This window comes from Arachis hypogaea, chromosome 20 (assembly GCF_003086295.3).
Source record: "Arachis hypogaea cultivar Tifrunner chromosome 20, arahy.Tifrunner.gnm2.J5K5, whole genome shotgun sequence".
Taxonomy (NCBI): domain Eukaryota; kingdom Viridiplantae; phylum Streptophyta; class Magnoliopsida; order Fabales; family Fabaceae; genus Arachis; species Arachis hypogaea.
Window position 1 is genome coordinate 132,756,298 of NC_092055.1, and position 12,024 is coordinate 132,768,321.

Consider the following 12,024-nt stretch of genomic DNA (forward strand, 5'->3'; position numbering starts at 1 on the left):
GTGATGTCATTCCCCTAACAGTAATCTAGACAGTTAGCGGAAACTTCCAAATGAATGAGACCAAATGAAAGGGCCCACCCGAAGATGAAGAATAAAAGGGAGGGACCTATCCCTTTCCAAGGTACATCACATTTTTATTCTAATTAGCCGTCTTTTCGTACGGACACTTCTTTAAAATTAGAGTATTTTTATAAGTCACTCTATCTGCCGATCAACCGATATAGCCGACCAGCCTTACACTCTACAGATCTCACATACAGAATCCAATTCTCATCCTACTCAACCTTTCATCTCAAGGGACCTCCGAAAAACTAAAGAGAGGCCATATACATTTTGGGCTAAATTAATGTTAAAAGTTAACTAGTAGTGATGATATTTTACTCAAGAGACCACTTTTGGTATATATAATAGCAAAATCTCAAACCATTAAAGCGCATCTTTTAATTTTTATGTATTTTCTTTTTTATAGCAAATTAAAATATATCCAACTTAAAATATCTACCAATTCTAAAACGCTGGTATATCTATATATGTTTTCAAATTTAACAAATATTTGAAACGGGAAGAATATACTATCTTATTCTAAGGATAAATTTAAGAAGTGAATTTATTGTTCGAAAATACATTAATTTACTTTATCTATAAGATTCTTTCGCTTTTGGTTTTTTAATTCAGTTAGGTGGACTTAAAGTGAGTGAACGTGGCTGATGAATTAGTTCAAGTTCAATCCGTTAACAATTTGTTAAATGATTACGAGTTTGTTGGTCGAACTTGAGCTTGAATTTTATTTATATATTAAATAAAATAAATTTGATGAGATTGAATAAACTTAATTCCTTGATTTGTAAATAAATTAATTATATATATATATATATATATATATATATATATATATATATATTATTGTAATTATTTGTATTAATGCGTATATTATATATTTTATATTTTTATTTTATATCATGATATATAATTTTACACATATAATTAATGACATTTATATTTGTTAGATATATGAAGGTACATTATTTTTTATTTTTATCATATCTAAATTGTAATATATCGTAGATTAAATAAATGATGAGCTAGAAATGACAATTATTCTAGTTAAATAATTTTTTATTAAAAAAATAATTTATCTATATATTAATAATTTGAAATAGTATTTTATAGTCATCTTTTTATATATAATTTAATTATATGAAATTATAGATTTTATTTATGTTATTTAAGTTCGCTCATGAATTTTTGGTGAGGTGAGTTTGAACCTTTAATTTTATAAATATGTTCGATTATTGATAAGTCGGACTGCGTTTGAGCTCAATTTTTTGTGGTTTGAGCTTAAATTTGACCTAATTTAATTCGTCTCGATTCACTTCTAACTCTATTTATTAGTAGAATCTTTGAATAATTAATATAGAAAAATACTTAAAAATTAGCAAATTTTATTGCTTTTGGTCATCAGTTTTAACTATCAATTCAATTTTTTTAATCTAATAATCCAACAACATATTTTTAGCCTACACTTTAAACATTAATGATTAATTGCGACAAAAAATAATAAATTTTATTAGTCTTCTAGCATTTTTCATAGGTAACGTTTGTTTTGAGGTACTGAGACAGAGACTGAGAGACTGAGACTCAGTATCGTGTTTGTTAGTTCAGAAACTGGTACTAAAATTTCTGTCTCTGTCTCTAAAATTTTCGTATTTCAGTACCTCCAAAAAGTAGGGACACAGGGGACTGAAATTTTTAGAGATAGAGACTGAACCTTTAATAATATTTTATGCCTAAAATACTTTCATTTCAATTAATTAATTCCAATTTTATCATTTGTGCAAATTAAATTAGAGTTTCATTCTTGTTTCAATTCCTGTCTCCCATTTTGCACCAAACAGAATACTGAGATTTATTTCAATCCCTGTCTCTTAGTCTCTGTCTCTCAGTCTCAGTCTTTCCCTCTCTGTCTCTCCACCAAACGCTACCTAATAGATTCAGACAAAAAATTGTCCTCTCATTAATTTTTAGATAAAACCTTGGAAAATGTTAGTCAAACATTAAATAGGGACAATTCATTTAATTTATTATATATTTAATACAATAAAAAATAAATGATGAAATCTAAACAGGAAAATAAATGTTTCTCCAATTTAATTTCAGCATCATCTCCAATAAAGAGCCCAAATTTTTCATTCCAATTGCACTACTAATAAATTCAATCACGTCTGCGATAAATTGAGTTCACAAAGATTGGATTATTGTTACCTCAATAGGCATCAGAAGAATTCTTCTTTACTACTTTCTCAGAAAGAAAAAAAAATGAGCATTTGCTGCAGGTGCAACAATTGCATAAGAGTTGCAATTATATGGACGTTTTTGTTGGCAGCATCATCAATTGGGATACTTCTTTTCTATGTGGCCTTAAATCCTCTCTTTCTATTGTTTCTGTGTCTATGCTCTGTCCCTTTTTTCATTATTGTTTACTCTCTTTATGTTTCGATTTTCATTTTGAATTTGGATGATGGAACTCTTTAGAGGGGTTTTAGGTTACAGTTATTAGTCTCTATCCATGTCAATGTATCATAATCGATAATTGGCGAAAATAAAAAAGAGAAAATGGAAGATTTATGTAATTAATAACCTCATTTCTTTTCGAGTATAGATTTTTATTGGATTTGATCCAACCCACACATTGAGGAAGAGCACACTTTATATTTATTTATTTTCAGTTATTTATCTCTTTCCAGAACTAATGTGACAATAGAATTAGTTATTGTGGTTTTTTAACTGTTATGTCACTGTTTCAATAACTAATTACTAAATTATTATTTTTTTTGAAACATATTATCCAATTATCACTTTAATTTTTGGCATGATAACAACGGGTAATTTTTGTGTTATTAACTCAAAAGTGTTGAACCGGATAACAAACTCAATGCGAAAATATTGAACCGACATGCACATTATTTAAAGAAGACGCTTGACCGATTCGCACATCTAAAGATGACACGCTGACATAAAAGATACAACATCTAAAGATGATACGCTGACATAAAAGGTACCACATTTAAAGAATGCGTCTCTTACAGTAAAACGTAGAGACTGATTTGATCGGCTAATTTCAAGTGTGATCAATTTTAGACGATATATATTATCAATCTCTAAAAATTAAATCGAATCGATCGATTTGACTAAAAAATCGATAAATTAGATCCTAAACTAATTCAGTCTAACATTCTGATCGTTTAAAGAATAAAATCGATTAGAACTGAACAAAACCAATTAAAATCGGTACAAACCGATTAGAATCGCAAGTCAACAATTAATAAAAGAAATTTTCTCTTTAAATTCGAACTTAATCCTCTTTATGTGCAGAAGCTTGGCTGCCAGTAGGCCAAATTGTTTTTTATTATATATATATTTTTTAAATATATAACATATATAAATTAAATTATACTTTAAAAATTTAATTTATTAAGGAAAAGTATAGGGTATCAACATATTATCTGTCAACTTATTGCTAATAATAATTAATTATTATATTTTAAACACATATATAAATAGACACATCCAAAAAATATATCTATAAAGACACTTCTATTAAACACAGCCATAAAAAATATATTTTTATTAGACACATCCACGAAGACACTTCCATTAAACACAGTTATAAATAAGAGTTGGCAGAAGTTGACAGAAACGCTGTTGGTAACGTAGCAGAACCGATTTATTAATTATAATTTAAACAGTTCAACCACTCAATTAGCGAATCAGTGAATCAGTAGTCTGAGTTTGATCATCGATTTGATTCTAATAACTATAATATTAAATGTATAGTAAAATTATTCATTAAAATTAACTACTAGTATAAAATACATATTAAAATATAAAATATACTATTAAAAATAACTAAATAATACATATATTTATATATAAATATATAATAGTTAATTTTACTTACTGATTTTAGTATATAAATAATATTTTTGTATATTTATATATATATTTTGTGTGATTAATCTATCCGTTAAAAGAGAAAACGCGTATTTACCGTAAAATATTTAAGAATTTGTCCTTGCACATATGGTACAGCGATTCATCTAAATCAGGGGAATATCACATTAATAATCAATTATCAAAACATGTGTTATGTGTACATGGTTGCATGTTTTAGTTTGAATGATATGCACATAAAAAACAAGGGATGATAACAGGAAAATTATGTGCAGTAATGGTATCTAGCAAGGCCTGCCAACAACGCAAGTAAGAGCACCAGCATAACTAGTGAGTCTGTTAGCATGAGAACCATGTCGAGGGGTCATGAGGAACCCCCTGAAGGGTAGATTGGTAATTGGAGCTCCAGACTCAACAAACCTGGCGTTGTTCATGAAGAGGTCATTCTCCGAGCGCCACTGCCAGTTGGCCCACTCCTCGGGCCTGGCGTAGTCGCGGTGGGTGACCTCCTTGGCCGCCATGTTGTTCGGAGCGATGAAGCGGTTGCCCTGGCTTAGAATTGTTGGGTTTGAGCTTCCTCCAATGGCGTACATGATCCAGTGGGTGTAGTCGTTGTTAAGAACATGGAAGAATCCGAATCTGCACCTCGGCATCCTTTGAATCAATCCTTGTCCGAAGTGGTTGAATACCACCGTCACTTGCATTATCTTGTCCCTTGTGTATCTGTCATCAGCTCCAAACAACATCACCTGCAAATAACACCATGCACCCATACATATTACTTCATTTCATAGCACATATGCTAGATTGCTAGTATGTAAAATTAATTAATAAACAAGACTCAGCACAATTTATTGTTTTTGTTAATAGTTAATTAATAATATTTTAAAACATTAGTTAAAAACATAATACTAAATTATTGTACTAAAAATATTACACTGTTGATAAAAATTACTTCATTTCATACCACACATGCATGCTAGTATGTAAAATTAATTAATATACTTCTATTGCATTAATAATAGCAAATAATGGATTTAACTAACACATGCATGTGTACTAAAAAATAGGGGTTTTTTTTATGAAAAATGCTATAAGCTATCCAAATTTATTATTTTTGACCATTATTTAGTTATTAATTCAATTTTTTTAGTTTAATTTTTTTAATTTAGTAATTAAATAATATATTTTATTCTATATTTTTAAATATTAATGACTAATTAATGACAATATTATTTTATTGGTCTTTTAGCTTTTTTTTTATTCCTACAGCATATCGTTAAATGTTGAAAAGAGTATTTCATGCATTTTTGAGAGGTAATAATTATATAACAAGAAATATTTGTATTCACACAATTATCCTTACACCGCGAATAATATATAAATCTAGCAAATCAATCAACATCAATAAATAATCAGTTAATATGAATTTTGAATGTAAGGTTTTAGATTTTGCATATATATTCTTTTAATGTGCAAAATTTTTGTTAACTAATTATTGACTTGTTTTTACTGTTGTGCCTATAGGATAGTAGATTGAAGGTTAAATTTTAGTGTAAATGATTCATACAAAAATGCTAAATACTTGAGTAAACTAAATAATTAGTTTTAAGGTAATTAGTCAGGTGAATATGTCTAGACAGTTTGGCTAAATTATTTAGAGTTTAATTAGAGAAGTAATTTTTTCAATGCATTGGTCAGCATTTTGAAATTATCTTTTATTTTAAATTATTTTAGGATAGTAAATTTAGAACATTATCTTTAAATTAGTGTCTATGATTAAGATAAAAAATTTTAATTTGAACTAATTTGTTTATATTTATTATATTAAAAAATTTTATTAGTATTTAAAAAAAATTAATTTGTTCAAATAAAAATGCTATTTATATATTAAAATTAGCCATTAAAATCAATCATCAATGTATTTGTATATAAATATATATGTAATTTAATTTATTTTTAATGTATATTTATATTCTAATATATATTTTATACTAATAATTAACTTTAATAACTAATTTTAATGTATAAATGGCATAATTCTTATTCAAAATATAAATTTTTAAGAGTTTATTTGTCACTCAACTCAATTAATTAAAGTATGATAATATCTACTTGCACTTAGTTTTAGTAGTACTTACATCGTTGTGTTTGGTCATATGGCAATTTGAGATGGTGATGCCAGTGGAACCGGCAACAACATCGATGAGGCCATCTTCGCAGTCAGACATGGAGATATGATCGATCCAAACGTTGCTTGACCCAAAGATGGTGATGCCATCACCATCACTCCTCATCCTTAGACCAATATGATCTGCACTTGACCTTATCATACCACCAGATCTGGACCTCACTCCCTTGATGCGAATCCCATGAATGATAACATTGTTCACGAACTGCAACGTTAGCCCGGCGCCGCCCCTGATCTGAATGTTGGCGCCGCGCCCGTCGATGGTCTTGTCGGAGGTCACGATCAACTCTTGCTTCAAGTTGATCAACATGCTTCTTGCAAATATGATCCACACTGGTCCCCTCAGGAGGACTCCGTATCTTAGGGTTCCGGGTCTAGGGTTTATCATGTCGTCGTCGGATTCGTCAGTGACAACGTAGATTGGGCCGCCTAAGCCTCCCTTGGCTCTTCTTCCGAATCCCTTTGCGCAATCCGCCAGCCTGAAGCGGTTTCTGGCCCAATTGGGATCGCACCTCCAGCAACCGTCTATGGGGTTGGTGGCTTCACAGATAAAACGTCTGTTCCTTCTCTTTATCTTCATCAGATTCCTTCTTGATTCAGTTTTGTTCATGAATCTAAAAGACGCCAAATACACACTTTAATTTCAGTTTTCTAATTGAAGTAATGTTTAATTGCCAAAAAAAAAAAGGAAGAAGAAGAAACTTGATCCGTTGTTTACAATGCACTTCATTCAATTTTACCCAAAATAAGAGGATTGTGATATAATATAAGTCAAGATCATCAATTTGATTCATTTATTAAAATGTAGTTGTTTTTTTTAGGATGATAAAAATAAGAAAAATATTATATAAATAAGTGTTTTTCTAATTACCTCTCAAAGAATTATTATTTTTATCTCTCTTCTTTAAATTTAATTTTAATGTACTATCAGTGTAAAATAATTTTACATGTACATTCAATTACGTAACGTCACATTAATTAAAATAATTATCTTTCATATTTATCATGTGAATAATTATCTAAAAAAACGAATATAATTGCACGACTGTGTAAAATGTTTTACACTGCGTCAAAATTAAATTTATTCTTTTTAATCTTAAACCAATACAAAAAGTTTCTAAAACTAACATAAATTTTTGTTTTGAAAAAATATAAAAAATTTTAAATCTACAAAAGAGAAAGAAGAAGAAAGAAAGAAAAGAAAAAACAAAAAAAGAATATGGAGGAAGATGAGGACAAATAAATAAAAAAAATTGTGGCAGAAGAATAGAAAAAGAAGAAAAGGGGGGGGTTGGTGAAAAAAAAAGTTGTTTATCTAATACTACTAAAAAAATAATTAGATATTTAATCGAGTAAAGAACTTAAATTCATTGTTTATATAAAAATATTTCATATATATTAAAATTTAATCACTAAATTAACTGCTATATATATTCCTATATATTCATATATTTTTAGAATATTAGATGTGTACGACAAAAGAAAAGATCAACCACTTCTACAAGAAATTATGCATTCTAACAAGCTAGAGTTAATAATACTTGTATATTAAAAAAAAAAACAAAAACAAAAACACACATATACGATGAGAGTTAGAATTGAATAATTACAAGTTAACATGATGGTTGAGTTCGAATGTAACTTCCAAAGGGTCTGGGACGTAAGTTTTGAGGGCAAGTTCATAAGCAATCCTCTCTTGTTCTCTGAGATGATCATCAAACACCACATTCCCACCAGCTTCAATGCATCGAACAACAATGGCCAAAGTAGCCAAGAAAACAAATGTAACCTTGTTAGTTGCACTTCCCGCCATTTTTGTCCTTTTTTTTAATATAATTAAATATATATAGTTATATATTTATAATATATATATGTATGTATATATATTTTTTTTTAGGTGGACATATGTATGTATATATATATAATATTGGCAAGGTTTCCTGGCCAAGGTCTATTGATTTTTGAGCAATTAAGCCCAATATGAATATGACCTTGCCGTTTGCCTATACCAGTTTAATGCCTAGGGAACATGGCCATAGCATAGAAGGCATAGAACTTATTAATGAGAAGTTGGCATGTTTAAATAACAATGTTGTTAATTCTAAATTTAGATATAGAGCTATAGCGGATAAAGTGGCCAACCACCGGCTATAATTTAGTTTTCTTTGGTTGGTTTTATCGTCTAAATTTGACAATGACTCTGATGGTTATTGGGAGCTGAATAGCAAGGACAACCAAATGTTTGTGCATTTTATTAGGGTTTTGTTATCATATTGTTTTAGCTTAGATCTTAATTTGGCATTGCAAATTTTCAGTATTTCTTGATTTTCTTCAGTTAATTTGACCACACGTTTGTTATGTTGACTTGTTCAATGTTGTGATTAGAAGGGTTTTTCCCGAGTGATTTTAATTTTGCTATTCTAACGAGAAAAAAGAAAAAAAAATAAAGAAGACTTTTGGTAATTACTAGTGTATTTCCAGAAAAGCCAGCAGGAAAAATATATTCAGTTTGTGGCTTACCAGTTACCACCACTACAAGCATAAAAGCATGAGAAGAGACAACACTTATTTTGTGAAAGAGAAAGTAATTCTCGTTATTAATTAGTTCCACTCCCACTTAATTTCTTCCACTACTCATCCCCTTGACAGCTTTATCTAAAGCCAACACCCGCCATCTGTCTTCCTTATCATCCTTCTCTCTTCAATAACCAAAGAGTAAAGCTTTCCTTCCTACGGCATCACCATCAGCAGGGACGAACACCCAGCTCTTTTGAAAATTGAATCAGAAAATCAAAGCCTAATATACATAAACAATGGAGTATTTGTACAATGTGTACAATGAGCTATTTATTTGGCCAATATGAGTTAAAAAATGAACATTTAGGATAAAATATTACTAATTTCTCAAACACAATACATCCATACTATTCAAAATAACCATTCAGATACCAGAAATAATAAATATCTGATATCCTAATGAATCAAACATCCTTAAACCATCGTTGTACACATTGTAAAGATACTCTATTGGCTCCCTCCTTAAACCATCGTTGTACACATTGTAAAGATACTCTATTGGCTCCCTGTACTTCCTCTAATAAAAAAGGTCGTCAAAAAATAACCGAGAAAGCAAACCCAACAAAACTCCTCCTAGTAACAGCAATAATGTTGGGATAATTTGGTCCTACGCATTTAGGCAACTTGTTAGTATCCACTCCTCGATCGATAGTGTGTCTGTCTAGCACTGAAACTCTTATCTCTCCTCAACCCCACAAGTGTTACGACCCCAAGCAAATTCAGGTGGTTGCCCTAGAATATTGAGGATGGTTTCTCCTCAAGAAAGTTGACACAGTAAGTAATCTGCAATAGAACTTCCAAATATAATTCTTCCACTATGGGTGCTGGCAATAACATAATCTAGCTAGGAAGAGAAACTACAGTACTTTGACTAAGTACTCCAATGGACACCTTTTCTGCAATGTGTGTTAATGCTGTAAGTCTAGATTTAAACATGAGAAGTTTTGTCGTCCCACAATGAATATCCAAACAAGATATTAATTGGCAAGAGTTGATTATGTTATCTGATGCAGTCTCACTATACCAAGAGTACACCCAGTAGAGTTTCTTGTACAAATTAGTTAGGAAGTTTGTTACTAGCTAATTATATCCTATGCATGCAAGTGCAGGGAAGTCTGTTATGAAGTTTGCTATATAAGGTAAGAGTGTAAGCTTAATCTTCTTGTGATCTATCATTGTAAGATCAAGTAATATTAATTTCATTTCTTCTCTCCGCTCTTCTCTCTAACTCACTCAGGGCGTTCTTAACACCTCTGAGTACCATTTTCACATGGTGCTGTGAGCGTGGACCTAAGATATTGAACGTGCTGATCGAGCGAGATATTGAAGAAGGAAGCTTGATCCTCTGGAATCTTGGACATCAATTGAAACAAGATCTGGAGTAAGCAATGCTGGATCCATTGTTGGAACTATCATTTTCTCCAATGATCTATACCTCCTCGATGCATTGTACATACCATCCTTCAATTTCAAACTTATTTCTGTTTCCAAAGCCACATTACATCTGCATTGTCATATGGATTTTACTGATAAAGTTTGAAAGATATAGGATACCAACTCAGGGAAAGTGATTGGCACAGCTGAGGTGACTAATGGACTCTACACACTGACTAATGAGGCTGAGAAAAGAAATTCTGCACCTATTACCAGTTTATTAGCTACATCATCCAACACAAACAATTCCAGAACAAGAAATAAGCACACAAACTTGTGGCATTTTAGATTCGGGCACTTGCCCATTGAAAGATTAAAGACCCGTTTGAGAATGTTCAAAAGTAATTTTTTTTTAGTTTTTGACTTATGAAAAATAATAGTATTAATGTTTGGTGCAATTTTTAAAATCAAATTATAATTTTTTAATAAATTATTTAAAAGCTTATATATAGAGAAGTTAAAAAATGACTTCTCTCATAATAAATTTTTTTTATTATATTTCTTTTAAAATAATCACTTTTAAAACTAAAAATTCAAATACAAAATAATAATTTATTTATAAGCTACTTTTAGTATAATCATTTATTTTTTAAGCTATTTTTTCAAAAGAAATTTAATTAAATTATTTGTCCAAATTAGGTCTAAATGTAATAAAAGATTTTTTCTTTTTATTGATTGCAAAACTACTATTAAACCTTGTGATATATGCCATTTGGCAAGACAAAGAAAGCTGTCTTTTACAAGAAGTAATCACATATCAAAAAATATTTTTAACTTGCTTCACATTGATATTTGGAATCCCTTGACAATTCCTTCAATCTCAGGCCACAAATATTTTGTTACTATAGTAGATGATAAATCCAGGTTCACTTTGACTCATCTCATGAAAACAAAAGTTGAAGCTAGTTATATTGTCAAAAATTTTGCTAAAACTCAATTCAAATGTCAAGTGAAGACTATTAGGACTGACAATGGTTTAGAGTTTCTGATGTAATTCATTTATGATGAACAAGAGATTGTGTATCAGAGTATCAAATTTTTTGTGTTGAGAACTCTCAACAAAATGAGAGTGTTATCAACACATTTTGATTGTTGCTAGAAGTCTACTTTTTCAATCTGGTATTCCAAAGTGTTTTAAAACTTTATCATTTTGCATGTTATTTACTTAATCAACAGAACACCCAGTACTCACCTGCAAAATCGCTCCCCATATCAGATCCTCTGTAACATCTTACCTGATCTCACATTTCTGAAGACTTTCGACTGTTTGGTTTATGTAAGCACTCTCACTACAACCAGAATAAAACTTGTGTTGGAAAAACTAAACAAAGGTTCAAACAAGAAACTGTCTAACAGCGGAAGCAGCAAAATTAATTTTTCCACAACCTGTGCGATTAAATAGGCAATACCAAAGATACTCCAAGCAGTAAATATAATGGCAGAAATTAAATAATCAGACACCAGAATTTTAACGTGGAAAAACCCTCAAAGGAGGGACAAAAAATTCACGGGACCTAGTCCTGTAAAATCTTCCACTATCAAAATAATTGACACACAATTAGTCTTCCTAGTGACACTAGGGTATCTCAACAATCAATAAAATACATCATCAAAACTGATGGAATCAACATAAACCCTCCACAAAGTGGGTATCTCAAATCAGACAAAAGAGAAGGCAATACAACTAGAAAATTATATCCTAATGTTCATCTCTACACCAGGAATAACATACTAAAATTTCATAAGAAATTGAGCAAGTTTAATGGTCAAATTGGATCAAAAATAATGGCTTGCCCTTTTTCCCCAAATTTTCTTCTTATCTCCTTCGATGCTGAAACCCTTCTCTCACTGTTTCATTTCTTCCTTTCTTG

At 30.2% G+C, this 12,024-nt stretch overlaps 1 protein-coding gene across 1 annotated transcript; it reads right to left on the reverse strand.

Moving 5' to 3' along the window:
- Nucleotides 1-4,092: 4,092 nt before the first annotated feature.
- LOC112782611 (pectate lyase) lies at nucleotides 4,093-8,179 on the reverse strand. Its single transcript, XM_025825090.3, has 3 exons — nucleotides 7,753-8,179; nucleotides 6,093-6,756; nucleotides 4,093-4,700 (listed from the first exon to the last, which is right to left on the reverse strand). The coding sequence occupies exons 1-3, from the start codon at nucleotides 7,953-7,955 to the stop codon at nucleotides 4,236-4,238; spliced, it is 1,332 nt and encodes a 443-aa protein (XP_025680875.1). The 5' UTR covers nucleotides 7,956-8,179; the 3' UTR covers nucleotides 4,093-4,235.
- Nucleotides 8,180-12,024: the final 3,845 nt, after the last annotated feature.